Source organism: Oncorhynchus keta, chromosome 22, assembly GCF_023373465.1.
Source record: "Oncorhynchus keta strain PuntledgeMale-10-30-2019 chromosome 22, Oket_V2, whole genome shotgun sequence".
In the NCBI taxonomy this organism is placed as follows: domain Eukaryota; kingdom Metazoa; phylum Chordata; class Actinopteri; order Salmoniformes; family Salmonidae; genus Oncorhynchus; species Oncorhynchus keta.
The window spans coordinates 22,869,966-22,894,730 of record NC_068442.1 but is presented as its reverse complement, the minus strand read 5'-3'; the positions used below and the strand labels follow the sequence as shown (position 1 = coordinate 22,894,730).

The following is a 24,765-nucleotide window of genomic DNA, read 5'->3' as shown; positions in this document are numbered from 1 at the left end:
GATGCAAAGAGTCAATATTTGCAGTGTTGACCCTTCTTTTTCAAGCCCTCTGCAATCTGCCCTGGCATGCTGTCAATTAACTTCTGGGCCACATCCTCAATGGGATTAAGGTCTGGGGAGTTTCCTGGCCATGGACCCAAAATATCGATGTTTTGGAGGATGTGTTGGTACCATTCTTTATTCATGGCTGTGTTCTTAGGCAAAATTGTGAGTTAGCCCACTCCCTTGTCTGAGAAGCAACCCCACACATGGTCTCAGGATGCTTTACTGTTGGCATGACACAGGACTGATGGTAGCGCTCACCTTGTCTTCTCCGGACAAGCTTTTTTCCCCAAACAAAGGGGGTTCATCAAAGACAATTACTTTACCCCAGTCCTCAGCAGTCCAATCCCTGTACCTTTTGCAGAATATCAGTCTGTCCCTGATGTTTTTCCTGGAGAGAAGTGGCTTCTTTGCTGCCCTTCTTGACCCCAGGCCATCCTCCAAAAGTCTTTGCCTCACTGTGCGTGCAGATGCACTCACACCTGCCTGCTGACAATCCTGAGCAAGCTCTGTACTGGTGGTGCCCCGAGCTGAATCAACTTTAGGAAACAGTCCTTGCGCTTGCTGGACTTTCTTGGGCTCCCTGAAGCCTTCACAACAATTGAACCGCTCTCCTTGAAGTTCTTGATGATCCAATAAATGGTTGATTTAGGTGCAATCTTACTGGCAGCAGTATCCTTGCCAGTGAAGCGTTTTTTTTTGCAAAGCAATGATGACGCCACGTGTTTCCTTGCAGGTAACCATGGTTGACAGAGGAAGAACAATTATTCCAACCACCACCACTGATTTAATGTCACTTTTATTCATACAAAAAAAAAATATAGAACGCATTATAATTATAGAAAGAAAAGTCTCACACTTGAAAGGGTTTCTAGTATTGCTTCAAATAGCATTAGCTGAGGAAGTGGTATGTTGGTGATAAAAAATAAAAAAGTAACCTGGGTGTTTTCACACAAACACTCGTCCTGTCCTGCTCAGGTTCCACACATTGAGCTGTAAAACTAAACAGATGTCTCACACACTCCCTACATGGGGCTAAAATACTTCAAACAAACATAAATAACAGCACATTAATTTGGCATTTTTACAAAACACAGTTTTAAGAGTCCATCCAGTGTCCGCTTTTCTATTCTGGGTTCTGAAAATGAAAACAACGACAACAATAACAGAAGGAGAACTTTCTGTGGCCGGAGAGAAAGGAGCAGACAGGAGAGAGGGAATGGAAACTGTGTGGGTTCTGTTTGTCCCTGCATCAGGCTTCCCAAGAAGACTGGTTGACTGTCCATGTGTAGCATGTTCTGTGTTTTGTGTCCATGTTAAGTCTCCTCTCTGTCTGTGTGTTGAGTGGAGATGCTGATGTGAGTACTACAGCAGGCAGACAAAGCAGTCTGTAGTCTATAGAGGATTCTCTTCTCTGCAAAGTCTGTCTGTTGGTGAGAGAAGCTGACGTGGTTAAGTTTCCTTGGTCACTGCCTGTGGTGAGTGCTGTAGCAGACAGACAAAGAGGTCTGTAGTACTGTTGGTATTTAGTAGGCAGACAAAATTGTCTATGGTCTTTCTCAACAGGGTCGGAAAAAAATCAGAATCAGGAAGTGAATTCCACCTCAGATGACATGTGCCATAGACTCTGCACAAACATACCTCTATGTACACAGTTGCCCTCTCCTTCTCTCTCAAACATTCCCCCCCATGGGCCCCTAAGTGGTACGTTCCTCCCCATTAGCCTCCTGCTTGGTCCTCCTAAGATTGCTCTTCATCTTCACAAATTCAGGGGTGTTCTCCTGCTCCTCCTCATCCTTCTGCTGGTCCAACTCCAGCTAAAACACAGACAGAGAAGTATATTAGGTTAAATATTAGTACAAGTACATTTTAGCTTGTAAACTCAAAAAAATAAACTTCCCTTGTTCAGGACCCTATCTTTCAAAACTCTTCAGAGTAAAGGCATTAAACAGTTTCCCATGTGTAGTGGCTTCCTTTCGTCTTTACCATAGCCACTGCCCAAGCCTGAAGCGGGGTTGTTTGGTACGCATAGTCCACACTCAAGGTTTCCAAACGGCCAAACATTCCATGACATCCAGGGATATGGTGCAACAAAAATGTTTATTCTTCTTATATCTAACAAATAAATTATTCTCCCCATCAACTTAAAGCATAGAATACTTGATATGGAAAATACATATTATGACCTGTCTGTATGTCTGTATGGTCAAAAAACTATACCGCTCCCGCATCTAGCAAGGACTCCCTCTCCCGAAGGCCCAACTTCCTGCCTTTATCCTAACACACTTAACACAATACAATGAACAGGCAAGAGGGGGGGCCAAATGGCTGAGTTACACTAACAACAAATTAATATATCTCAATCAGGTAAATATAAATCATAAAGGTACGTACCTAATATTTCATCATTTACATTAATATTTAATATATTTACACAAATATACATGGAGCTCCATATGTTCGGTCTTTTATACAAATATGTCCAAATCGGCTCTAACATACCGGCCCCTAATTGTTGACTGCACTGAATGCACAACAATTACTTTCAAACGTAGAGCCAATACACAAAACATTCTATACCAGAGCACTATTACAGTTCATAGCTATATACAAATATACAAGGTACCATATAGGAAAATAGTCCATAGATCTCAGTCTGAGTTGAAGTGTAAAGGTGTTCAACTTCGAAAAATGTCAAGAGTTTGACGTCCAAAAATGTATGACATCAAATAATGTAAGAGTACGACATCAAGGATTCTTTAAACTGGAAAACATTTATCCGGAGGCTGCATTCATTGTAGCTGGGGATTTTAACAAAGCCAATCTGAAAACAAGACTCCCTAAATTTTATCAGCATATCGATTGCGCAACCAGGAGTGGTAAAACCTTGGATCATTGTTACTCTAACTTCCGCGACGCATATAAGGCCCTGCCCCGCCCCCCTTTCGGAAAAGCTGACCACGACTCCATTTTGCTGATCCCTGCCTACAGGCAGAAATTAAAACAAGAGGCTCCCACGCTGAGGTCTGTCCAACGCTGGTCAGACCAAGCTGACTCTACACTCCAAGACTGCTTCCATCACGTGGACTGGGACATGTTTCGTATTGCGTCAGATGGGAATATTGACGAATACGCTGATTCGGTGTGCGAGTTCATTAGAACGTGCGTCGAAGATGTCGTTCCCATAGCAACGATAAAAACATTCCCTAACCAGAAACCGTGGATTGATGGCAGCATTCGCGTGAAACTGAAAGCGCGAACCACTGCTTTTAATCAGGGCAAGGTGTCTGGCAACATGACTGAATACAAACAGTGCAGCTATTCCCTCCGCAAGGCTATTAAACAAGCTAAGCGTCAGTACAGAGACAAAGTGGAATCTCAATTCAATGGCTCAGACACAAGAGGCATGTGGCAGGGTCTACAGTCAATCACGGACTACAAGATGAAATCCAGCCCAGTCACGGACCAGGATGTCTTGCTCCCAGGCAGACTAAATAACTTTTTGCCCGCTTTGAGGACAATACAGTGCCACTGACACGGCCTGCAACGGAAACATGCGGTCTCTCCTTCACTGCAGCCGAGGTGAGTAAGACATTTAAACGTGTTAACCCTCGCAAGGCTGCAGGCCCAGACGGCATCCCCAGCCGCGCCCTCAGAGCATGCGCAGACCAGCTGGCCGGTGTGTTTACGGACATATTCAATCAATCCCTATACCAGTCTGCTGTTCCCACATGCTTCAAGAGGGCCACCATTGTTCCTGTTCCCAAGAAAGCTAAGGTAACTGAGCTAAACGACTACCGCCCCGTAGCACTCACTTCCGTCATCATGAAGTGCTTTGAGAGACTAGTCAAGGACCATATCACCTCCACCCTACCTGACACCCTAGACCCACTCCAATTTGCTTACCGCCCAAATAGGTCCACAGACGATGCAATCTCAACCACACTGCACACTGCCCTAACCCACCTGGACAAGAGGAATACCTATGTGAGAATGCTGTTCATCGACTACAGCTCGGCATTCAACACCATAGTACCCTCCAAGCACCATAGTACCATCAAGCTCGAGACCCTGACCCTGGGTCTCGACCCCGCCCTGTGCAACTGGGTACTGGACTTCCTGACGGGCCGCCCCCAGGTGGTGAGGGTAGGCAACAACATCTCCTCCCCGCTGATCCTCAACACGGGGCCCCACAAGGGTGCGTTCTGAGCCCTCTCCTGTACTCCCTGTTCACCCACGACTGCGTGGCCACGCACGCCTCCAACTCAATCATCAAGTTTGCGGACGACACAACAGTGGTAGGCTTGATTACCAACAACGACGAGACGGCCTACAGGGAGGAGGTGAGGGCCCTCGGAGTGTGGTGTCAGGAAAATAACCTCACACTCAACGTCAACAAAACTAAGGAGATGATTGTGGACTTCAGGAAACAGCAGAGGGAACACCCACCTATCCACATCGATGGAACAGTAGTGGAGAGGGTAGCTAGTTTTAAGTTCCTCGGCATACACATCACAGACAAACTGAATTGGTCCACTCACACTGACAGCGTCGTGAAGAAGGCACAGCAGCGCCTATTCAACCTCAGGAGGCTGAAGAAATTCGGCTTGTCACCAAAAGCACTCACAAACTTCTACAGATGCACAATCGAGAGCATCCTGGCGGGCTGTATCACCGCCTGGTACGGCAACTGCTCCGCCCTCAACCGTAAGGCTCTCCAGAGGGTAGTGAGGACTGCACAACGCATCACCGGGGGCAAACTACCTGCCCTCCAGGACACCTACACCACCCGTTGTTACAGGAAGGCCATAAAGATCATCAAGGACATCAACCACCCGAACCACTGCCTGTTCACCCCGCTATCATCCAGAAGGCGAGGTCAGTACAGGTGCATCAAAGCTGGGACCGAGAGACTGAAAAACAGCTTCTATCTCAAGGCCATCAGACTGTTAAACAGCCACCACTAACAGTGAGTGGCTGCTGCCAACACACTGTCATTGACACTGACCCAACTCCAGCCATTTTAATAATGGGAATTGATGGGAATTATGTAAATATATCACTAGCCACTTTAAACAATGCTACCTTATATAATGTTACTTACCCTACATTATTCATCTCATATGCATATGTATATACTGTACTCTACATCATCGACTGCATCCTTATGTAACACATGTATCACTAGCCACTTTAACTATGCCACTTTGTTTACTTTGTCTACACACTCATCTCATATGTATATACTGTACTCGATACCATCTACTGTATGCTGCTCTGTACCATCACTCATTCATATATCCTTATGTACATGTTCCTTATCCCCTTACACTGTGTATAAGACAGTAGTTTTGGAATTGTTAGTTAGATTACTTGTTGGTTATCACTGCATTGTCGGAACTAGAAGCACAAGCATTTCGCTACACTCGCATTTAACATCTGCTAACCATGTGTATGTGACAAATAAAATTTGATTTTGATTTGATCAACGAATCAGGGGTGCACGTGATTCTAAGATGGAGCACTGTGTGTGTGTGTGTGTGTGTGTGTGTGTGTGTGTGTGTGTGTGTGTGTGTGTGTGTGTGTCACTCCGTCGCCTCAAGGAGCAGACAGAGTTTATTGATAGGTCTCTGTAAGATATTGGTCTTAGTCTTAACCATGACGCTCCGGACAAGACCTTTGGCCCCTGGCAAAGCCTCCACCACACACCCCATTAGCCAAGAGTTCCTTGGGGCGGTGTCATCGACGATGACCACGAGGTCACCAGGACTGAAGTTTGTCATAGTTTTGTTCCACTTGTTCCGCTCCTGCATAAGTGGAAGATACTCCCTGATCCATCTCTTCCAGAAGAGGTCAGTGATATATTGTACTTGCTTCCATCTCCTTCATGAGTATAGGTCGCTTCTCTGGAATAGTCCTGGTGGCAGGACTGGCTTAGCTTTCAGATGAAGCAGATGGTTCGGAGTCAGGGGTTCTAGATCATTAGGGTCATTTGTTACAGTAGTGATTGGTCTGTCGTTCACAATCGCCTCAACTTCACACAAGGCTGTCTACAAAGCCTCATCATTCAGTACTTGCTCTTTAAGGACTGAATAGAGGATCTTTTTCACCAGTCGGATCAACCTCTCCCATACCCCCCCATGGTGGGCTCCAGAGGGAGGGTTGAATGACCATGTCACTCCTTCCTTCAGTAATTCATTTTGAATCTTGTTGTGATCCAGCTCTTTCATAGCTTCTCCTAGCTCTCTGTGTGTTCCAACAAAGTTGGTGCCATTGTCTGTTCTGATACTTGTTACTGGGCCCCTTCGACAGATGAACCTGCGCAGGGCATTGATGCAGGAATCAGTATCCAGATAACTAGCAACTTCTAGATGGACAGCTCGACTCACGAGGCAAGTAAAGATCACACCATACCGCTTCACATGAACGCGGCCTCGCTTCACCTCTATGGGGCCGAAGTAATCTATGCCCACATGGGTGAAAGGCGGCAAATCAGGCGACACCCGATCTTGTGGAAGGTCGGCCATTCTGTTCTCCAGCTCTAGCTTGCATCCGCCTGCAAAAGACACAGCTCTTAAGGATCTTCCTTGCTAAAGAGTTGGCACAGGGTATCCAATATCGCTGGCGAAGTCTAGAAAGCATGTGACCTCTCCCAGAGTGGCCAACCTGCTCATGGATGTGGAGTAAGATCGGTCTAGAGATGTAGGAGTCTTTGGGCAGGATCATAGGATTCTTTAGTTCCGTAGGCATAGCAGTTTTGCTTAACCTTCCTCCTACTCTCAGAATGCCATTGTCAATAATTGGATCAAGCTTACAGATTGAGCCACTTCTCTTGACACATTGTGTTCCTTTCACAACTAGTGCAATTTCTTGTTTAAAGTGCTGCCGTTGTTCAAATCGGATGATGACCTTTTCTGCTTCATCTAGGTCATCCACAGACAGACTTTCTTTTCCAAACGTCAGTTTGAACTTGTCAATTTGTTCCTTCAGTGAGTTTGTCAGACTCTGATCTGGACCAGTTTGAGAGAGAATTTTCCTTTTCTGGCTTAACTGTAAAAGACGTTTCTTCAGTTTCAGCATCCAGGCAACTGCTTTCTTCAAGCTGTTCCATGTTGAATAGTACTCAATCAGTTTGCTGGTTGGACTCTTTTCTTCCACACTTGTATGGTTTACGATTACGTCTTTTCTCACCTCTGGATCATCCGGAGGGATGGAGCCAAGCTCCTCGGGGACTTTCGGCCATTGAGTTTCTGTTTTCTCCAGGAATTCTGGTCCATTACACCATCTCTTTGAGTTCAGGAACATTTCAACGTTTAATCCTCTTGAGGCATCATCGGCTGGGTTGTGTTGAGTTCAAATACCTCCACTGTTTTGCTTTCGATAGGTCACGGATCATAGCAACCCTATTAGCCACAAAGGTATGGAATCTCTTGGTATCATTGCGTATGTATTTTAGCACAGACTGGCTGTCTGTCCAAAAAGTTGACTCCTCAAGTTCAATCTGGAGCTCCAACTTTAACATCCTGTCCACTCGCACTGCCAATGTTGCTGCAGCAAGTTCCAGTCTGGGGATTGTCATCTGCTTGAGTGGAGTCACCCTTGATTTCCCCAGTATGAATGCAATGTGAACCTTTTCCATACCGTTTGTGAACATAAGGTAACTTGCTGTGCCATAACCTTGTTCACTTGCATCACCGAAGTGATGCAGCTGTGCCGTCTTGACTTGACCAAAGTTCTCAGGCATCATACGCCTGTCTATCTGGAATCTGGAGAGCTGGTCCAGCTCTGAGAGCCATCTCTGCCATGAAATAGAGTGTTCTTCAGGGATGACTTCGTCCCATCCACACTTTAGCTTGCAGAGCACTTGAAGGATTTGCTTTGCCTTTAATACAAATGGGGCGAGGAAACCTAAAGGATCATAAATAGAGCTGACAGTTGAGAGAATACCTCTTTGTGTAAGGGGTCTGTTCTTGACAGTGACTCGGAAGGTAAAGGCATCACTTTCAATGTTCCATCGGATTCCAAGTGCTCTTTCAACAGGCAGCTTTTCTCTGTCCAGGTCCAGTTCTTTTATCTGCTTGGCTTTGTGTTCATCAGGGATAGAAGCCAGCACAGTGCGGCTATTGCTGACCCACTTGGTCAATTTGAACCCACCCTGAGAGCACACATCCCTGAGGTTTTTCGTGAGAGCTATGGCTTGTTCTTCTGTGGCCACTGACTTGAGGCAGTCATCAACATAGAAGTTGGACTTGACTGTTTGAATTACCTCTTCATCGTACCTCTCACAGTTGTCTTCTGCAGTCTTTCGCAGTGCAAAGTTTGCACAACTTGGAGAGGATATAGCACCAAAAAGATGTACCGTCATTCTGTACTCCTCCAATATTTTGTTAGTATCACCATCCGGCCACCATAGGAATCGCAGGAAGTCTAAGTAATCTTCATGGACACGTACTTGATGGAACATTCCTTCGATATCTGCCATCATGGCAATGTGCTCTTGCCGAAATCTTAGCAAGACTCCTATAAGAGTGTTTGCCAGGTCAGGGCCTTGAAGGAGTTCACTTTTAAGAGATATACCTTTATAGGATGATGAACAGTCAAACACTACTCGTATCGTTCCTTTGCGCTTATGGTGAACGCCATGGTGTGGTATGTACCATACCTTGCCTTTCTCTCTGAGGAGCTGTTCTTGTGGTACCTTCTTGGCGTAACCTTTTGTTATCATCTCTTCCATGGAGCCTTTGTACTCTGCAGCGTAACCTTTGTCCTTCTTGAATTTCCTGATAATATTTAGAGCCCGCTGCTTTGCCATGTCACGATTGTTTGGCAGGACTACATCTGTTTTGCGAAAGGGCAACGGTAAGTAGTAGTGATGGTCTTTGAGGGTTATGGAGCTTGATACGATCTCCATAAACCTACGATCCTCAATTTCCTTCAACTGAACTTCTTTCAGGTATGGCCACCTTTTGAGATCTTTCTGAGTGGGAATGTTCTCTCTTGTCACTGGGATCTTATTTTGGGTGTAGACCTTTGGTAATGCAAGAAATGTGTCACCTTCCACATTGCCAATCTCTAATCCAGATATCTCAAAGCTCTTGGTAGGACCCTCCAGCCCCATTGTGCGTAGCAGAATTTCAGTCTCACTGCCTTTAGCTTGCAACTGCCTCATGAGTCTCTCCGTACAAAATGTTGCTGAGCTACCAGAATCGAGAAATGCATAGGTTAACGTAGACTTGCTTCCATTTGCCATCTTTACTTGAACAGGCACAATCGCAAATGCACAATCTGTACACCGGCCCCGGTATCTTCACCAGCTTCCAGTGAAACAAGAGCACTGCTGACAGTCTCCTCCCGCTTTACCGCTACACCCCTCGTATCTGCCTTCAGAGATCTAAATCTCTCTTCCTTCAATGTACAGGATAGTGGGGTGCTTTCTTTGACATTTCTGACAGGTCATCCTTCTTTTACATTCTTTGATTAAGTGTCCTCTCAAACAGCCAAAACAAAGGCCTTTTGATCTCAGAAACTCAACCTTGGCTTCATGTGGCTGTGCCTTCACCTGTTGGCAGTCGACCAGGAAATGCTCACCAGCGCAAAATACACATGAGATACTGGGAGCATCAGAAGGGTAGGCACCTGGTTTCTTGACTTTGAATGTTTGTTCTTTTAGAGGTTTTTCCGAGTCACAATCTGCCACTACATCTACTGCAGTGGCAAAGCTGCTTCCCCTACACTTGGACTTGAACTGCTGTTTAAAGTCAGCTTCTGTTTTGGTTTTAAAAAACTTTGTTGGAAAGGGGATCTTGGATATCTCCGTACAACGGATCCTGCAGTATTTTGGCCTGTTTTTCCATGAACGTCACAAGGTCACTGAACTGGGCCCTCGGGTGTCTTCTCTCTAACATATCACATGCTGTAGACCTCCATTTTTCCCTTAGTTTGTAGAGAAGTTTTGACATGATCAACTTTATGTTGGAGGGAAGATTAAGCTCTTCCATGTTCTGTAGGTCTTGCATAGCGTTACAGCATCCTCTAAGATAGAGTGCATAGCCACCCAGTCCCTTTCCATCATCCGGTTTGATGTGTATCCAGTTCCAAGCTTTTTCCATGTAAGCAGTGGTGACTTTAATTTCATTGCCAAAGTGTTCCTTTAACAACCTCTTAGCCTCTGCATAGCCTCTTCTGGCTTCCATATGCAGACAACTACGGACCAGATCCTTGGGCTGACCAGAGGTGTACTGTTCCAGGTAATAGAGCCTATCCTGGTGACTGCTTCTCTTATCTTCTATTCCATGCTCAAATGCACGCATACATGGCCTAAAGTTTAGAGGATCACCGTCAAACATAGGTATCTCCCTAACAGGGAGTGTGGCCTGTTTGTGCTGTAGTACAAGGTGGTCAGCAATTTCATTCTGCCTTTGCATGACAGTAGAGAGGTTATCATGGCTGGTATTATGGCTGATACCCGCAGTGTTGATTCTGTGCTGATTGCTAGACCTTGATGTTGGCTGCTGATGGGTGTGGTTTATGACTGTTTTCTGAATAGGTTTTGATGGCTTTGTGGTCGGTTGTTGTAAAACTCTTTGTAGTGGGGTCTTTGGAACTGCACCTAATGCAGAAAATGCAACAGGTGATGGTTCAGGTTCCTTATAGACCTCGGGTTCCTGGTTCTCATAATAAGAGTTCATTCCATCTTCTTGGCTTAGAAAATGGGCTGCCACAGAATGGGATTGAGAAGGTGACTCAACACTCTCCAGAACCTTCAGTTTGGCATTATATGCTGCTATGTCCGTTTCCAGTGCCATTTTTTCCATTCTAACATTCAGTTGAGCTTTCTCCAGTTCCAATGCATGCTTGTCCTGTAATGATGCTTGGCAAGCTAGTAGAGCTGCTCGTTCTGCCTCAGCTTTTAGGCGTGCAGAGGACACTGAGGAAGCAGTTTTAGAAGACTTTGTTTTACTTGATGTTTTTGACACATCGGAAATGTGGCTCGATTTCAGCTTTTTTCCATATTTCCACCTCTTTCAGGAAATGTTCATAAGTTCTCATTCTTGGTTGATAATAGTTAATGCTCTCCTGTTCGTGTTCCTCCTCTGTGACCAGCTCTAGCACAGAATTATGAGCATTCTTAAAGTCATTGAGAACAGCATGGAATGCTTCAAGACTCTCATCCACAGTTTCAATGTTTCCTCCATCAACAAGAAGGGCTTTTATTTCATTCATTTTGTGTGTACACACTCCAAGTTTGCCTCTCCGGGCTGCATAGAGTGAATTTAGATGCTCCTCTGCCCTCTCCAGTGGAGTCTTATTTGGGATTTCATCCTCCATCATTCACTTTTAGTTCATTCAATTTACAATGACACAGTTGTTGGTTTTTGATTGTTAAACGTAATGCCCCTTTAGACCTCCTTTAATGCTTTAAAACACAGTCCTCCATTTCAGCATATTGACCCATTTTGAATTGAACATGTGCAAGTTCGGCATTTTAGATGCGTTTTAAACATTTCAACCCATTATAAGTTGTCCCTTTAATGAAGTTTAAACACGCAGTATCTTTAGATCCTTAGATTGCAATTTGTTGCGTTGATGCATTGCATTTCCACGTTAGGCCAAATATTAGACATAAGATTAGGCTACATTGTGCGTAGGATCTCAGTGTTTCCCAAACTTAAACTTCTTAATTGTTTTCACAGCGCGGTCTTTTGAATTCCATTCCCAAGTTTATCAAACATTCAACTTAAAAGCACATTTGCGCTTCCATAATATGCATGATCAAACGATCGCATTGAACAGGGCAGCTCATTCATTCGCAGTGGTTACTCACGGCTGGCGAATTCTAGGAGTTCAAATCCTTCCAAGCGAGCTGTCCTTACGATCCGAATGCAATTACAAATAGAACAATATCCAGCGTGTGTCCGATCCGGAGATTTCCTTCCGATAGTAATCATTCGCAGAGTTTTTTGACTTGATTGTAGTGGATTCCTTTCGTCTTTACCATAGCCACTGCCCAAGCCTGAAGCGGGGTTGCTTGGTACGCATACAGTCCACACTCAAGGTTTCCAAACGGCCAAACATTCCATGACATCCAGGGATATGGTGCAACAAAAATGTTTATTCTTCTTATATCTAACAAATAAATGATTCTCCCATCAACTTAAAGCATAGAATACTTGATATGGAACATACATATTATGACCTGTCTGTATGGTCAAAAAACTATACCGCTCCCGCATCTAGCAAGGACTCCCTCTCCCGAAGGCCCAACTTCCTGCCTTTATCCTAACACACTTACCATAATACAATGAACAGGCAAGAGGGGGGGCCAAATGGCTGAGTTACACTAACAACAAATGAATATATCTCAATCAGGTAAATATAAATAATAAAGGTACGTACCTAATATTTCATCATTTACATTAATATATTTACACAAATATACATGGAGCTCCATATGTTCAGTCTTTTATACAAATATGTCCAAATCGGCTCTAACACCATGCTTGTTCAATGAACCATAAACAATTAATGAACATGCACCTGTGGAACGGTCGTTAAGACACTAACAGCTTACAGACAGTAGACAAATAAGGTCATAGTTATGAAAACTTAGGACACTAAAGAGGCCTTTCTACTGACTCTGAAAAACTCAAAAAAAGATGCCCAGGGTCCCTGCTCATCTGTGTGAACGTGCCTTAGGCATGCTGCAAGAAGGCATAAGGGCTGCAGATGTGGCCAGGTCAATAAATTGCTATGTCCATACTGTGAGACGCCAAAGACAGCGCTACAGGGAGACAGGACGGACATGATTGTCTTCGCAGTGGCAGACCACGTGTAACACCTACACAGGATCGACAGGTACAAGATGGCAACAACAACTGTCTAAGTTACACCAGGAATGTACAATCGCTCCATCAGTGCTCAAACTGTCCGCAATAGGCTGAGAGAGGCTGGACTGAGGGCTTGTAGGCCTGTTGTAAGGCAGGTCTTCACCAGACAGACATCACCAGCAACAACGTCGCCTATAGGCACAAACCCACCGTCGTTGGACCAGACAGGACTGGAAAAAGTGCTCTTCACTGACGAGTCACGGTTTTGTCTCACCAGGGGTAATGGTCGGATTCAAGTTTATCGTCGAAGGAATGAGAGTTACAGAGGCCTGTACTCTGGAGCGGGATCGATTTGGAGGTGGAGGGTCCGTCATGGTCTGGGGCGGCGTGTCACAGCATCATCGGACTGATCCTGTTGTCATTGCAGGCAATCTCAACGCTATGCGTTACAGGGAAGACATCCTCCTCCCTCATGTGGTAACCTTGTTGGATCGGAGGGTGAGGGCTTGGGCCATTCCCTCCAGAAATGTCCGGGAACTTGCAGTTGCCTTGGTGGAAGATTGGGATAACATCTCACAGCAAGAACTGGCAAATCTGATGCAGTGCTTGCAGTTGGTGGCCACACCAGATACTAACTGTTACTTTTGACTTTTGAACTTGTTCAGTTTATGTCTCAGTTGTTGAATCTTATGTTCATACAAAGTTTGCTGAAACTTGTGTGTGTGTTGAGCTACCAGTATTGAATCAGGGTGATCTGTGTGTGAGACTTGGGCTATGGTGGTCATACCATTTTGTCAGACGGTGTTTGTCAAGCAAATGACTGCCAATCTCACGGTAATGAACAAATACATTTAGCATCGCCTGGCTTCCATGCATAGCCTACAAGCCACTGATGCAGACCTTTGGAACATTTTGGTAGATTTTTTAAAAAGTCAAATAAATCCATTATTTATTTTAGATAGGTCTAAAGAAACATGATATGAAGAAAATGTAGTCTATTTCAGAAGAACAGAATAGCATACTCTGAGTTGTCCTTATGTTAGGCCCTGATCTGGCTATTGCATATGGCTATGGGCTACACTAGTTCATTTGGCAGACAAGATTTGCTTAGATTTCTGTGGCATTATTTTATGTCATTTTATAGTATTGATGGGTTCTGACTCCTAAACTTGAAACATTTTTAAATATCAGGTATCCTATGGAAATGAGGAGTGCTATAGTCTGGTTTCTACACCAGAAGTTAATGGTTATCTGTAGGAGGAATGTATATGGTGGAGGCAATTAAGCTTGGAATGTATTGAGTAATGGAAAGGCAATCACATGGTTGCAGTCACTGATAAAGGTGGAGATATGTGGATTAGTGAGGAATGGGGGCCAGGGTCAGGTCACATTAAGGGAGAAGGAACAGTTTATTGTCTGCATCACTTCAATTCCTACCTAGCAATAAAGATGTAATGTTTAGAGGGAAGGAGGATACTTCACCCAAATTCGTAGTCTTTCAGCTGTTTGACCCATTGAGTAAATAACTTGGTTTGAGCTTTACTAATTATTGGTGAGTTTTTACTCTATTTAGAAACAAACAGTATCAAGAATACATTTGAACATAGCTGAAAAAATAAAGGATATTGTCTCCAAACGATTTGAGGGAGTGCATACAATCGGCTACTCTGTGTTGAGCAGTTAACAAAGAAACAAGTCCTGCTATATAATTAATTTAGAGTTATTAATGTAACTTCAGATGCAATACAAATGTTGGGCTATATGTTTTGATTTGTACAAGGCTACATGATGCAACTAATGAAGGCATGAGCTCTGCTTAGTTTTTTTGCGCAGGTTGCACACACTTCATCAGTCTCTCATTCACAATTTGACAAGTACTTGGTAATGCCTCAAATTTCCCGGCGGCATCCCCTTTGCGTGGCCGTAATGCCCCCTAAAAAAAGTCCATGCCTTCTGTGGCCAGTGGCTGTTGTGCTCTTGGGCTGAATATAATACTTATAAATCCCTTGTCCTGTCTGTGTGCTCCCAAGCACCTCTCACTCACATGGATCACCCAGCAAAAACAGGTATTTAGACATTTATGCAATAAATATAATTTCATTTTTTTATTATAAGTATTCCGACCCTTCACTCAGTACTTTGTTAAAGCACCTTTGGCAGCGATTACAGCCGCGAGTCTTCTTGGGAATGACTCTACAAGCTCGGCACACCTATAATTTAAGGAGTTTCTCCCATTCCTCTGTGCAGATCCTCTTGAGCTCTGTCAGGTTGGATGGGGAGCGTCGCTGCACATCTATTTTCAGGTCTCTCTAGAGATGTTCTATCAGGTTCAAGTCCGGGCTCTGGCTGGGCCACTGGTTCCGAAGCCAGTCCTTTATTGACTTGGCTGTGTGTTTAGGGTCGTTGTCTTGATGGAAGGTGAACCGTCGCCCCAGTCTGAGGTCCTGAGCGCTTTGGAGCAGGTTATCAAGAATATCTCTGTACTTTTCTCCGTTCATCTTTCCCTCGATCCTGACTAGTCTCCCAGTCCCTGCTGCTGAAAATCATCCCTACAGCATGATGCTGCCACCACCATGCTTCAATATAGGGATGGTGCCAGCTTTCCTGAAGCCTTGACACTTGGCATTCAGGCCAAAGAGTTCAATCTTGGTTTCTTAAGACCAGAGAATCTTGTTTCTCATGGTCAGAGTCCTTTAGGTGCCTTTTGGTAAACTCTAAGTGGGCTGTCATGTGCCTTTTACTGAAGAGTGGCTCCCATCAGGCCACTCTACCATAAAGGCTTGATTGGTGGAGTGCTGCTGAGATGGTTGTCCTTCTGGAAGATTCCACAGAGGAAGTCTGGAGCTCTCTCAGCGTGACCATCGGGTTCTTGGTTACCTCCCTGACCAAGGCCCTTCTCCCCTAATTGCTCAGTTTGGCTGGGCAGCCAGCTCTAGGAAGAGTCTTGGGGGTTCCAAACATCTTCCATTTAAGAATGATTGAGGCCACTGTGTTCTTGGGGACCTTTAATGCTGCATACATTTTTTGGTACCCTCCCCCAGAGCTGTGCCTCAACACAATCCTGTATCAGAGCTCTATGGATAATTCCTTCAACCCCATGGCTTGGTTTTGTTATGCCATGCACTGTCAACTGTGGGATCATATATAGACAGGATACCTGCAGCCCTGAGCTCATTTCATTTCATTACAGCACAACGGTTTGATTTGCTTGATCGTAGCTAGCTACATAGCTAGCTACATAGCCGTCTTTGTATCAAAGATAATTGTGTAGTCTAGAGCGATTTTCTAGGTTAGCTAGCCAGCTATTGTCGTTCTTTTAACGCAACGTAACGTAATCAACACTGCTAGCTAGCCAGCTAGCCCCCGAATAGCTGCACTGTAGAAACTATTACACTCAACGGAACGACTTGATTAGTGTAGTGTCAACAACGCAGCCACTGCCAGCTAGCCTACTTCATCAGTACTGTATCATTTGAATCATTTTAGTCAATAAGATTCTTGCTACGTAAGCTTAACTTTCTGAACATTCGAGACGTGTAGTCCACTTGTCATTCCAATCTCCTTGCATTAGCGTAGCCTCTTCTGTAGCCTGTCAACTATGTGTCTGTCTATCCCTGTTCTCTCCTCTCTGCACAGACCATACAGACGCTCCACACCGCGTGGCCGCGGCCACCCTAATCTGGTGGTCCCAGCGCGCACGTCCCACGTGGAGTTCCAGGCCTCCGGTAGCCTCTGGAACTGCCGATCTGCGGCCAACAAGGCAGAGTTCATCTCAGCCTATGCCTCCCTACAGTCCCTCGACTTCTTGGCACTGACGGAAACATGGATCACCACAGATAACACTGCTACTCCTACTGCTCTCTCCTCGTCCGCCCACGTGTTCTCGCACACCCCGAGAGCTTCTGGTCAGCGGGGTGGTGGCACCGGGATCCTCATCTCTCCCAAGTGGTCATTCTCTCTTTCTCCCCTTACCCATCTGTCTATCCTTTGAATTCCATGCTGTCACAGTTACCAGCCCTTTCAAGCTTAACATCCTTATCATTTATCGCCCTCCAGGTTCCCTCGGAGAGTTCATCAATGAGCTTGATGCCTTGATAAGCTCCTTTCCTGAGGATGGCTCACCTCTCACAGTTCTGGGCGACTTTAACCTCCCCACGTCTACCTTTGACTCATTCCTCTCTGCCTCCTTTCCACTCCTCTCCTCTTTTGACCTCACCCTCTCACCTTCCCCCCCTACTCACAAGGCAGGCAATACGCTCAACCTCATCTTTACTAGATGCTGTTCTTCCACTAACCTCATTGCAACTCCCCTCCAAGTCTCCGACCACTACCTTGTATCCTTTTCCCTCTCATCCAACACTTCCCACACTGCCCCTACTCGGATGGTATCGCGCCGTCCCAACCTTCGCTCTCTCTCCCCCGCTACTCTCTCCTCTTCTATCCTATCATCTCTTCCCTCTGCTCAAACCTTCTCCAACCTATCTCCTGATTCTGCCTCCTCAACCCTCCTTTCCTCCCTTTCTGCATCCTTTGACTCTCTATGTCCCCTATCCTCCAGGCCGGCTCGGTCCTCCCCTCCCGCTCCGTGGCTCGACGACTCATTGCGAGCTCACAGAACAGGGCTCCGGGCAGCCGAGCGGAAATGGAGGAAAACTCGCCTCCCTGCGGACCTGGCATCCTTTCACTCCCTCCTCTCTACATTTTCCTCCTCTGTCTCTGCTGCTAAAGCCACTTTCTACCACTCTAAATTCCAAGCATCTGCCTCTAACCCTAGGAAGCTCTTTGCCACCTTCTCCTTCCTCCTGAATCCTCCTCCCCCCCCTCCTCCCTCTCTGCAGATGACTTCGTCAACCATTTTGAAAAGAAGGTCGACGACATCCGATCCTCGTTTGCTAAGTCAAACGACACCGCTGGTTCTGCTGACACTGCCCTACCCTGTGCTCTGACCTCTTTCTCCCCTCTCTCTCCAGATGAAATCTCGCGTCTTGTGACGGCCGGCCGCCCAACAACCTGCCCGCTTGACCCTATCCCCTCCTCTCTTCTCCAGACCATTTCCGGAGACCTTCTCCCTTACCTCACCTCGCTCATCAACTCATCCCTGACCGCTGGCTACATCCCTTCCGTCTTCAAGAGAGCGAGAGTTACACCCCTTCTGAAAAAACCTACACTCGATCCCTCCGATGTCAACAACTACAGACCAGTATCCCTTCTTTCTTTTCTCTCCAAAACTCTTGAACGTGCCGTCCTTGGCCAGCTCTCCCTCTATCTCTCTCAGAATGACCTTCTTGATCCAAATCAGTCAGGTTTCAAGACTAGTCATTCAACTGAGACTGCTCTTCTCTGTATCACGGAGGCGCTCCGCACAGCTAAAGCTAACTCTCTCTCCTCTGCTCTCATCCTTCTAGACCTATCGGCTGCCTTCGATACTGTGAACCATCAGATCCTCCTCTCCACCCTCTCCGAGTTGGGCATCTCCGGCGCGGCCCACGCTTGGATTGCGTCCTACCTGACAGGTCGCTCCTACCAGGTGGCGTGGCGAGAATCTGTCTCCTCACCACGCGCTCTCACCACTGGTGTCCCCCAGGGCTCTGTTCTAGGCCCTCTCCTATTCTCGCTATACACCAAGTCACTTGGCTCTGTCATAACCTCACATGGTCTCTCCTATCATTGCTATGCAGACGACACACAATTAATCTTCTCCTTTCCCCCTTCTGATGACCAGGTGGCGAATCGCATCTCTGCATGTCTGGCAGACATATCAGTGTGGATGACGGATCACCACCTCAAGCTGAACCTCGGCAAGACGGAGCTGCTCTTCCTCCCGGGAAGGACTGCCCGTTCCATGATCTCGCCATCACGGTTGACAACTCCATTGTGTCCTCCTCCCAGAGCGCTAAGAACCTTGGCGTGATCCTGGACAACACCCTGTCGTTCTCAACTAACATCAAGGCGGTGGCCCGTTCCTGTAGGTTCATGCTCTACAACATCCGCAGAGTACGACCCTGCCTCACACAGGAAGCGGCGCAGGTCCTAATCCAGGCACTTGTCATCTCCCGTCTGGATTACTGCAACTCGCTGTTGGCTGGGCTCCCTGCCTGTGCCATTAAACCCCTACAACTCATCCAGAACGCCGCAGCCCGTCTGGCGTTCAACCTTCCCAAGTTCTCTCACGTCACCCCGCTCCTCCGCTCTCTCCACTGGCTTCCAGTTGAAGCTCGCATCCGCTACAAGACCATGGTGCTTGCCTACGGAGCTGTGAGGGGAACGGCACCTCAGTACCTTCAGGCTCTGATCAGGCCCTACACCCAAACAAGGGCACTGCGTTCATCCACCTCTGGCCTGCTCGCCTCCCTACCACTGAGGAAGTACAGTTCCCGCTCAGCCCAGTCAAAACTGTTCGCTGCTCTGGCCCCCCAATGGTGGAACAAACTCCCTCACGACGCCAGGACAGCGGAGTCAATCACCACCTTCCGGAGACACCTGAAACCCCACCTCTTTAAGGAATACATAGGATAGGATAAAGTAATCCTTCTCACCCCCCTTAAAAGATGTAGATGCACTATTGTAAAGTGGCTGTTCCACTGGATGTCATAAGGTGAATGCACCAATTTGTAAGTCGCTCTGGATAAGAGCGTCTGCTAAATGACTTTAAATGTTAAATGTTAAATGTAAATGTAAATGTATATATATAAAATCACAGTATATTTGTTACCCAGATAAAAACGGCTGCATTGGTCCTTTATTTAACTCAGGAATCACCTGTGTGGAATAACCTGCTTTCAGTATACGTTGTATCCCTCATTTGCTAACTGTTGGCAGTTACCTGTAGGTTTACAGTGTTGGGTGTGTGTATCACAGTGTGTGTGTGCGGAGGCATGTGTGTGTGAATGTGTTTACCTGTTCTAGTTTCTGTTGTCTCTTCATTAATTCTATCTCCAGGTCGCTCCTTTTGGTGTGGGCCTCCTGCTCCTCCCTCTGGGCCTTGAGAACCTGCTCTCTCTTCCTCAGCTCCAGAACCTTCTGGAGCTCTGGCTTGTTCTGGGGAGCTAGGCCCCTAGGAGAATCGCAGGAGCTGTTAGTACAAACATCCTCTTTCATAATATAACTCTCCCTTTATTTTACTCTAAATTCTGAGAAGTGACTTGAGCAGTCCCTTTACTGATAGACATGACATTGATGAAACAGGCGTTTCCATTTTGTTGTTACGCACCTGTGTTGAGTTGGGGGTTTTATGATTTCAAAATGTCTCTGCCTACCGCCATGACATAAACACAGGCCCCAGCCACCCCTGTCGTCAGCTAGTTATCGAATAAGTAACTGCAGCATAATAGTGTGTTTGTGCTACAGTTAGAACATAGGTAGTTAGGGAAGAGTAAGAGACTCTGAGGGGGATGGTGTAGCATACTGGTTAAGAGCGTTGGGCCAGTAACCCGAACAGTCGCTGGTTCAAATCCCTGAGCCAGCAAATAGTAATAATCGTCTGTTCTATCCTTGAGCAAGGCAGTTAACCCCCCAATAAGAACTGCTCCCTGGGCTTTGATGACGTGGAAGTTGATTAAGGCAGCTCCACGCACCGCTCTGATTCAAAGAAGTAGAATGCATTCGGTTGTGGAACTGACTAGGTATCCACCTTTCCCTAATCCTCCTTACAGAATGTTCCTTACACACTCAAGTGCAGAACTATTCACTGGAAACGTAAGTTTTAGATTGTAAAAAAGATGGTTGTGATTGTACTGCTATAATAATATTGGGGCAGTAGGAACCTTTACATGCAGTAAGAACAGGTTGATATGTAATAATTCTGAGACAGTAGAAGGAACTAAAGGTTTTATATAATAACTCATTAAAAGTTTCATGCATTAAGGTTTACATGGCAGTACTGTTATGCATCTCCCACAGGGGTATCCCCAATGCACTGTCATAGCATAGCAACACGCTGCATTAGCACGCAGTCACACACTTCTAACAGATTCAGGATCAGCTGACTCAACCCTCAACCCTAACCTTAACCAATAGATGGAAATCAACACAATAAAACGGTAGGCAAGGAACCCCTTTGAACCTCTGTGCAGAGTTGAACGCCAGGGTTATATACTGTTCATGTCAACCTCATGAATGGCTTGGATCTCATCCATCCACGGTCTGAGCCAGGATGTATTTCTACCACAACACAGTGATCTAACCTGGGTGAGTCCGTCAAAAGGCAGATAAACTGGTGTTGTAGGAATAGAAACGTTACCGTTGCCCTCTCGATTAAGATGAGGATCAGGGTATAGACAGCTGAGAAATCAAATGTAGTAGAAACAGGAGAAGGAAGAGAAGTGTGTATTGCCCCAGTGTTGTTCCCAGTCCTTACATCTTCTGGTTCATCATGAGTTCTCGATGGAGGTCTTGGTGGTTTCTGGAGCCCTTGACTGGGTTCAACAGCTTCTTGGGTTTGATCATCTCCTCACAGTCCCCCTCCAGATAGTCCGGCTCAGCCATCACACTCCTGCCCCGAGACAGAGACAGACCTGGGTCCACACACCGATCTGACGAGGAGAGAAGACGGGATTCAATATGTTATTAGTCATTTATTATACATCTCAATTCATGGATTCATTTACACATTGTAATGGTCAACGATACCAGCTCTCTTTCACACAAACATGTCAAAATCAGGCTTCAGCTCTGGATGCTATCGAGACATCGATCTGTTTAATGCACCGAGACATTACGAACCTCACTACTGAGAGGTTGGAGTTACATAATCATTCCATTCCACTAGAGGAATGTTCTATTCTCCAGAATGAGGCAAACATCTGCATAGAGACTCTCACAGGCAGGGCTGGTTCCAAGCATAAGTGACATAAGCTGTCACCTTATTGCAGAATACCTACCGGGCACATAGGGTACATGCCAAGGGACCCCCATTGATTTTGATATGTTATGCTAATAATATACCTGCATGAGAATGACTAAGTGATTAGAAAATGTGTAGAATTACAGAAAATATGCTTTAAAACAAATTCTTCACTCCTGTCAAAAGGGGGGCCACTAAAATGTTGTGCCACAAGGAGAGGGGCCCCCCAACCAAATCTCACTTCGGTCCCCCAAAAGGCTAGAGCTGGCGCTGCTCACAGGTCTCAGATACTGCTGGCAACAACAAGCCTATATCCATCAAAATATCACTTTTATATGGATATGCTACATTTAAAATGTCATCCAGATGCAATTACTTGATTACAGACATACAATACAGTCCCTAAGATGATCAGCTATCAACACAAATAGGGAGTAGTCCCATTACCTATTCTAAATTTCTCACAAACTGATTTGAATATCCAAATAGAAGGTTACACATTTCCATTAGTCCTACATAGATTTGATCATCTATATAGATCAGAGTACAATTTCCTGCAGCCACCAAATTAATGTAAAATGTATGGATAATATATATAGCATGTTTATTTAAGACCATTTCTCCCTGGAAACAATTCCATATTATCATCCCAAATCTTCTTATTGTACTTTGCATGAAAACCATATTCAGAGTTATCGCGACACAGACAGTCTGCATAACAATAACAAAGTTCACACTGCATATGCAAAAATCCCACCCATTGTCCTTTCATTATAAAAAGTTACACTTTAACCGGTAACACATTTAAGCATAATAAAGACTGGTTAAAATGCGTCAAATTATCTAGACATTGGGAAATCTAACAAATGTTCTCCAATTTACTCTGCAGTAGGTGAGGGAAGACTGGTATTCTTCACATAGTAGCCATCTCAACTGTTGATTTCAAGTCAGAATAAGCAAGCAGACTTCCCACTTAAATAGCTCAATTTGAACACTAGACAGGGGAGGAGAGATTCACTACTGCTGTGTTCCCTGTGCGTGCAGCGGTCCTGAGGTTAGAGCAAAGCGGCTGGCTGGAATGAACTATGATGAAATGTGATATTACCTGTACACGGCGTCCCCTCACACACACACAGCTCATATTTTATCTATTGACCTGGAAATAACTTTAATGACAAAGCTCGTCTCTTTCTCAGAGATTAAAGGTCAGCCAGGAGTATAATTAGCACATTCCAAGAATAGGTGCATTTATGAATGGCTTTTGTAAGTAGGCCATTTTATAACTGTGTGTAGATTACTTAGGTAGTGGTAAGATTTCATAGCCCGACATAAGAAGTATTCTCATGATTTGTTCATCATCATCATGCAGCGCAGGCTACAGGGCCCAAAACCTGTCACCTGAGACACAGGCATGCCAGGCTACATGGCCCAAAACATGTCATCTGAGACATAGGCATGTTAGGCTACAGGGCCCAAAACATGTCACCTGAGACATAGGCATGCTAGGCTACAGGGCCCAAAACATGTCACCTGAGACATAGGCATGCTAGGCTACATGGCCCAAAACATGTCACCTGAGACATAGGCATGCTAGGCTACAGGGCCCAAAACATGTCACCTGAGACATAGGCATGCTAGGCTACAGGGCCCAAAACATGTCACCTGAGACATAGGCATGCTAGGCTACAGGGCCCAAAACATGTCACCTGAGACATAGGCATGTTAGGCTACAGGGCCCAAAACATGTCACCTGAGACATAGGCATGCTAGGCTACAGGGCCCAAAACATGTCACCTGAGACATAGGCATGCTAGGCTACAGGGCCCAAAACATGTCACCTGAGACATAGGCATGCTAGGCTACAGGGCCCAAAACATGTCACCTGAGACATAGGCATGCTAGGCTACAGGGCCCAAAACATGTCACCTGAGACATAGGCATGCTAGGCTACAGGGCAAAACATGTCAAACATAGGTCAGGCTACAGGGCCCAAAACATGTCACCTGAGACATAGGCATGTTAGGCTACAGGGCACAAAACATGTCATCTGAGACATAGGCATGCTAGGCTACAGGGCCCAAAACATGTCACCTGAGACATAGGCATGCTAGGCTACAGGGCCCAAAACATGTCACCTGAGACATAGGCATGCTAGGCTACAGGGCACAAAACATGTCACCTGAGACACAGGCATGCTAGGCTACATACCATTTTTTTAAAACTTAATTGGAAACTTTATTAAGTGCATTTCTAGTCTGCGTGTAGACCTATGTGTTGAAGAAACAACTACGCTGGGAAACGGCGAGCATGGAGCTGTAATACAGTACGGACAGGTTCTCAATTTACTGTTGACAGAATAGTAGAATACACAAGGTGTGATTTAGAACTGTGGTTGTGCATCAGTAGTTTCTTGTTATGTCAGTCACTGACACAGTCACTCAATTAGCAATGCCAGCTAACAATTTTTAGATTGGTAAGTTAGTCTAACGGCCAGCTATCTAAACTTATTGATTATGATCGTCATTCTCACTCACTAGGGGGCGGTTGGTGAAGAGGGCCACTGAGGAGAGCTGTAATGTTTACATCTCAACATTAGAGGTCATCGCTGCCTCACATCCCAGAGACGAACAAAGAGCCAGTTGTATAACAAAGAGGTGGATAATAAGAAAAACATCTCTCTCACATTTTGACTGATCTTTTTCTCTGGCGAGGGCCAGATGTAGATCTCATTATGGGAGACAGAAAACCGCCATTGTGTTTTAAACCTTGTGGGGGTAAAAATGTTTGGTAGTCATAAATCAAACATTACCCCTATGTATTTCACATGAAGACAATACGCAGTGTGTGTCTGTGTTCAAGTTTTAGGTCGCATGCACAAGTACAGTGAAATGCTTAACTTGCAAGCCCCAACCAAAGGAGTAGTATTCAATATCAAAGTACAACAAATAAAAAGTAAAAACAAAAGAAATAAGAGAGGAAGCTATATACACACACACATGGTCAGTGCCAGTACCAAATGTACAATGTGCAGGAATACAGGAGTATTGGGGTAGA

At 45.5% G+C, this 24,765-nt stretch overlaps 1 protein-coding gene across 4 annotated transcripts in view; it reads right to left on the bottom strand.

Annotated features, from left to right (window-relative positions):
* Nucleotides 1-825: 825 nt before the first annotated feature.
* LOC118401186 (protein FAM107B) overlaps nucleotides 826-24,765 on the bottom strand; it is a 73,639-nt gene continuing 49,699 nt past the window's right edge. For all 4 annotated transcript variants that reach the window (XM_035798481.2, XM_035798484.2, XM_035798483.2 and 1 more), the window contains 3 exons: nucleotides 21,226-21,400; nucleotides 19,767-19,923; nucleotides 826-1,859 (listed from right to left, as the gene is read on the bottom strand). In XM_035798481.2, coding sequence (XP_035654374.2) covers nucleotides 1,740-1,859; nucleotides 19,767-19,923; nucleotides 21,226-21,400 — 452 coding nt within the window. In that variant the 3' untranslated portion in view covers nucleotides 826-1,739. The remainder of the gene's footprint in view (nucleotides 1,860-19,766; nucleotides 19,924-21,225; nucleotides 21,401-24,765) is intronic.